General features: G+C 50.6%; 1 protein-coding gene across 1 annotated transcript in view; it reads left to right on the plus strand.

Annotated features, from left to right (window-relative positions):
- The window catches only part of SYNGR1 (synaptogyrin 1), a 31453-nt gene extending 26011 nt beyond the window's left edge, over positions 1–5442 (plus strand). The window contains exon 5 of the mRNA XM_081309766.1: positions 5177–5442. Within this exon, the coding sequence (XP_081165892.1) occupies positions 5177–5206 (30 nt within the window). The 3' untranslated portion in view covers positions 5207–5442. The remainder of the gene's footprint in view (positions 1–5176) is intronic.
- The last annotated feature ends 844 nt before the right edge of the window (positions 5443–6286 follow it).

The following is a 6286-nucleotide window of genomic DNA, read 5'->3' on the forward strand; positions in this document are numbered from 1 at the left end:
AAATATATTTATTTTAAAATATATTTATTGATTAATTTTTTAGTTGGACACAATGTCTTTATTTATTTATTTTTATGTGGTGCTGAGGGCTGCAAGGGGACAGCATGTGCTAGGTGAGCGCTCTACCGCTGAGCCACAACCCCAGCCCTGTTATTATTTTTTTAAATATTTATTTTTTAGTTTTAGGTGGTCATAATATCTTTATATTTTTAATGTGGTGCTGAGGTGACTCATGTATGCTAGGTGAGCGGGCTACCACTTGAGCCACATCCCCAGCCTTTGTATATTATTTTAATAACCTGTTTATGTGAGTCACCTGCTTTTTCTTCTATTACAAAAAAATTAATATTAAAATTGCCTTCCTCGGTAACAATGAAACTTCACCTGAACATACAATTATTTTCTATAGGATGTGATGACCTTTCTACATAATTTCCATGTGTAAACCTGAGGATTTTTGCTTTGCAATGTTGCAGCAGTTTTCAAAACTAGAGATTCTAAACTCTTTGGAAAATTCTCTGTTATGTTTTATTGCAACATCAGGCGGATGCTTTTATTTTGTAACAATTTAATAATTCACATGTTATATTTTAATAACTCACATATCATGACAAAGTTTACCACCCTGGTGCGGGTGGCAGGCCATTGGCAGGCGGGTGGCACCTGGCCAGTGCTTGGGCTGGAGAGCTGGGAGTGCCTTTCCAGGTGGACCCCTTCTCTTGCCTTAGCGTGGTGGGCTTGGAAGTGCCACCACCATTGTTTCTTCTGTTGCTGCCAGTCTGGGCACAGATTCTGGCCCTGCTGTCCCCTTGCAGCCCCACAGTGTCCCAAGCTGCCTAACCATGTGGGTGCATGCCAGGTGGCCAGGGCAACTACTAGGCACCTATGCTACTCATTGCCAGTCATTCTCACTGGCCTCAACCTGCTCAATGCCACCTGGCATATCCTCTCTGCTCCCGCATGTACTTCCTTGTGCACTGAATTTGCTGCAAAACACAAGTTCAAGGATGAAATTATGGAGCGTTCCAAGACAGCACAGGGATTTGGCAGCACATTATTCTGAGAGCAGGGCCAGCCTGTCAGGGTCACGTCCGAGAATCCAGCCCCGCTCCCAGCACTGATTCCAGCCCTGTGCATTTCCCCTTTGTTCTATTTTGGATCCTTTTTGCTTTTCCTGCTCTCCCTGTGAATTTAGGCAGCTGCACTTGACCGTGGGTTGGAGCTACGTGGAGCACTTTATAAAGCGTTATCTGGTTCACAGCTTCCGATACGGTGTTAGAGATGCCCTGATGCTCCTGTTTCACAGACAAGCTAGGACAAAAGGACACGTGCCACAGCCAGGGTCACCCGGGGTGGGGCAGAGCCTGGCTTGAACCATAGTGTGTCCATCTTTGAAGCCGCGCTCTCAGCCCCCGCTGCCTTTCCTTCAATCCTTCTGCACGTTTTGGGTCACTCGTGCCCCCTGAAAGCCTGTCTCTAATGTGAACATCCTCCCTGCGCTGCGTGTCTCTGGAGTGGCAAAGGCTTCTGCTTTGGCTCCCCATCTGTCCCCTGTGCTTCCCCTGTGTTCTGGTGTCTTCCCAAGCCCTGTCCCAATTATGTGACTTAGAAATGCTACTTCAGACGTGTGAGAGATTTCAGGCAAAACAGAAAGCCCTCTGCACAAGGTGCCTCAAAAGTCTGCAGGCATTTCACGAGGCACCTCCCTGAAAGGGGGGGTGGAGCCCTCGGGTCCACCTGGCGGCCCCAGGCCTATCCTGGGGCCTCCTCTCCTCCACACTCCCTTCCCTGCCAGCCCATCTGGTCTCCCAGCACCACATGTCCACTGTGTCCCGGCTGCTGTCCAGTGTCCTCGCCCAACTCAGGCCACTCCAGCTGCGTTTACCCTGAGACACTCAGGCCCTGTCTCCCAGCTGACACGCTCCACGCTGGCGCCCGGGCTTTCTCTTTCGGCCTCCCATCTCCTTCGGCCTCCCATCTGTGCTCAGCGCCCTTCTCGTTTTTCACATCTGACCCGTCAGCACATTCAGCCAGCTCCACTGCTGACCACCTCGAGTGCACTGTGGTCCCCCTAGTCCAGGCCACTCCGTTGCTCTGCCCCACGGGAGGGGCCACTCAAATGGTGCCAGTTTCCACCCTGACCTTAGCCAGTGTGTCCTCACCAAGAGCAGCGTGTTGATTGTCATTGTGTAATAACTCAGAATTCACCAGAGGCTGTCCTGAGCGAGACCCTTCCTTCTGTTAATCTTATTTGATCTTCAAATAACCATACAAAGGGAGTCCTGTTACTATCCCCACTTTACAGATGGTGAAGGCATGGAGAAGTTAAATAACTTCTCCAAACTCATCCATCTAGAGTGGCAGAATGGGATCCAAAGACCAAGGAAGTTTTAACCATTAAGCATTTAAAATACAAATCAAAGCCAGGCATGGTGGCGCATACCTATAATCCCAGTGATTCAGAAGGCTGAGGCAGGAGGATGGCAAGTTCAAGGCCAGCCTTAAAAATTTAGTGAGACTCTATCTCAAGATAAAAAAGAAAAAGAGCTGGAGATGTGGCTCAGTGGTTAAGTGCTCCTGGGCTCAATCCCAGTAAAAAAAATGTAAAAAATAAAAATTCTCTCTCTCTCTCTCTCTCTCTCTCTCTCTCTCTCTCTCTCACTCATACACACACACACACACACACACACACACACACACACACACGAACGGATTGGCTCATGGCCCACCTCTGCTCAAAAACTTTCAGGAAGTTGGCCAAGTGCGGTAGTTCATGCCCATAATCCCAGTAGTTTGGGAGGCTGAGGCAGGAGGATGGCAAGTTCAAAGCCAGCCTCAGCAAAAGTAAGGTGCTAAGCAACTCAGAGAGACCCTGACTCTAAATAAAATACAAAATAGATGTGGGGATGTGGCTCAGTTTTCTAGTGCTCTGAATTCAATCCCCAGTAACCCCCCTGTCCCCCACAAAATTTCCAAGGCCCCACAGGATCTGCCCTCTACTTCTTCAATCTCGTGCCTGGCCTCTCTCTCCCTCGTTCCAGCCACTGGTGCTCCTAGCACATTTCTGTCTCAGGGCCTTTGCACTTGCTGTTCCCTTGCCCTGGAATGCACCTTTCCCCTCTCCCCAGGTCTGTGCTCAAAGACACCTTTTAGTGGGACCACCCTTGGCCACACCTTTTTAAAGGCAGCCCCTCTTTATTTTCCTACATAGCACCTGTTACCACCTGACACACATTTACTGATTGATTTTTTAAAATTGCTCTTTTTTAAAATGTATCTTTAGTTATCAATGGACTTTATTTAATTTGTTTGTATACGATGCTGAGGATCGAACCCTGTGCCTCACACCTGCCAGGCAAGCGCTCTACCACTGAGCCCAGCCCCAGCCCTACTTATTGATTTTTTTTATCGTCCATCTGTCCTCACTGAATGTAGGTCCCTGAGGGTAGGGATGGTGTTGGTCTATCAGGTGCTAAAGTCTGTGACACACACAGCTGCTTAATTGAAGACTGACAGGTTAATGAACAGATCTGCCCACCAAACTTCCTCTTTCTCCTGTGTCACACCCAGTGACCCCCAGGTATGGTCCTAGACCAGTTCTCCTCTCACCCACCAGATCTCGTTGACTCACCTTCCTAAATATTTTCCAAACCGCCCACTCCCGCGTCCCTCTGCCCTGCTTCAGCCCTGGCCTCAGGTGCCTGGAGAGCACACGCTGCTGCGTGCTGCGGTTTCCTCTTCTGAACTTCTCAGTGTCTCCCACCACACCCTCTGTCCCCCGCAACCCTCCCCTGCCAGGCCTAAACCTGCTGTCCCTGGAGTGCCCGCCCCCACCCACCATCCGTCCTGCTGCCCGAGCCAGGAGCCTGCAGTCCCCCCCCCCCCTTCCCCTGCCGGCTGCTGCCAGCTTTAACCATTAGGATATTCCTGTGAACTGTCCCTTTCCTTCCACCCTCGCAGCCATCTCGACCCTTTATCTAGGCTGTCTTGGTAGGTAGCCTCCTAAGGCTGGCCTCCCTGCCTCCCATCTGACCCAGGGTGATCTTCCTAAGTCACGGTGACATGACCATGTGGCTGCCACTCCATGAGCCCCTCACCTTACAAGACAAAGCCCCTCACCCTACAAGAAGCTCCTTCTGGGTGAGCTGCTGCCCCCCTCCCCCTGGACTTCCTGTCCTTGCCCAATCTCACCCCCACTTGGGTCATGCTATTTCCTTGGCCTGCATGGCTCTTTCTCCCTGCTCGACTGCCCACTCCTCTCCCCTCCCACACCCAGCTTAAAAGCCATCTCCCTGTGAAGTCTCCCTGCCAGAATTGTGGCGGCCACCCCACCCCAGTCCACCCCAGCTCCTGAGCCAGATCACATTGACAGAGGTGATAAAGACCAGAAAGTGGCTTGGGGCCTAATGGTGAGGAGCTGTGGCCGCACCCCAGGGTCAATGGCACAGCATATGGAGGAAGGGAGGGGAGGGGAGGCCACACACCTGGAGCAGATCCCAGGTCCCCTGCTCAGGCCTGAAGAGGTTACTTCTTTAATCTCATAACACCCTGGGGAGTAGGGATTTTAAGAACAAAGACACCGGTATAGGTGTACAGGATTTACTAAAGCGATAAAGGTGGCATTTCAAAGCAGTGGGGGGAAGAAGAGATTATTCAATAAGCAAATTTTATAGGAATTTGGCTCTTTTATCTGGAAACAATGAAATTGGATCCCTTCCATCGAGTTGAAATCCCAAACAAGAATCAAGGTCGCCTCGTAAATGAATGTGGACATGAATTTAAGGTGGGGAGTCTTTTTCACGTGAGACACAGGAGACAGAGGTCATAGAGGAAAACATTTGATGTGGCCACGTAAAGATGTAAATGTTTAGCTGTCAGAACATAAATGAAATGAGAATGACAAACTGGGGGAAATAATCCCAACATGTTAGCAACAAAAACATAAGCCTGTCATTGAAATAGACAACTCACATAGGAAGAAATACACATGGGCCAATATATGTACCCCAAAATGTCCAATGTCTCTAGCAATCAGAGAAATGCAAATTAAAACAAATCAAAGTACCTTTGTGTGTGTGTGTGTGTGTGTGTGTGTGTGTCCCCTAGGGATTGAACCCAGGGGCCCTTATCACTGAGCCACATCCTCAGCCCCTTTTTATTTTTTATTTTGAAACAGGGTCTCACCAGTTGCTTAGGGCCTCACTAAGTTGCTGAGGCTAGCCTTCAACTTATGGTCCTCCTACCTCAGCCTCCTGAGCCACTAGGATCACAGGCGTGCACCACCACACCCAGCCAAAGTACACAGACGGAAAAAGTACCGTTCTGAATGGCCAATTTTCAAGCATCAGTGCAAGTGGAATGAGCACGTGGTGGGGTGCCACGGGAGAAGGCATCTTAGAGGTGCCAAGCTGCAAACTGCCATTTGTAAGATGGTGGGCAGTTTTTGCATTAAAGGGCCCGAGAGGGGATTTATTCTGGGAAGACCCTCCTTTTGTTCTTGAAAGGCGTGGTCAGGCAGCTGGAGGGAAGAGTCTGCCCAAAGCCAGGCACTTCCTACTGCGGTGTCACGTCTTCCATTCAATCCTGTGAGCTGGTGTGTTAAAGAATAAAAAAATGTTGACAGCGATATGCAGGAAAATCTTGAGATTGTGATTGTGTGTGTGTGCGCGCGCACGCATGTGCTCACATTGTAACCACCGCTTCCACAGGGGGCTGCCCAAGTTCAGCAGGGTGCCCTGGGCCTGGCTGGGGCTCTGGTGTTATCGTTTAGATATGAGGTGTCCCCTCGAAACTCACGTGTGAGTCAAAGCAAGAAAGTTCAGGGGTGAAACGCTGGGGTTCCGAGCGCCTTAGCCTACGCAGCCCGTGATCCACTTGAAGAGACTGACAGAGTGTAACAGGTGGGACGTGGCTGGGGGGCGCGTCACTGGGGGTGCCGTCGGTACATATTTCGTCCCTGGGGAGTGGAGCTCTCTGCCTCCTGGTGCCCTGGTCTGAGTGGCTTCCCTCCACCACACCCTTCTGCCAAGATGTCCTGCCTCACCTCCGGCCCAGAGCAGCGGAGCCGGCCATCTGTGCACTGAGACCTCTGAAACCATGAGCCCAAATAAATTTTCCTCCTCGGACTGTTGTGCCAGGTCTTCTGCTCACAGCGGAAGACAAAACAACAACAACAACAAGACCTGACAGAACAGGCTGGCAGAGCTCGCCTGGCTGGAAGATGCACGGTCACTGGTATGGCGGTCTGGCCGGGCCTGGGGAGGTGAGCAGCCCTCTAGCAGAGTCG

The sequence above is a fragment of the Spermophilus citellus genome, assembly GCF_964194105.1.
Source record: "Spermophilus citellus genome assembly, chromosome: 10".
Classification (NCBI taxonomy): domain Eukaryota; kingdom Metazoa; phylum Chordata; class Mammalia; order Rodentia; family Sciuridae; genus Spermophilus; species Spermophilus citellus.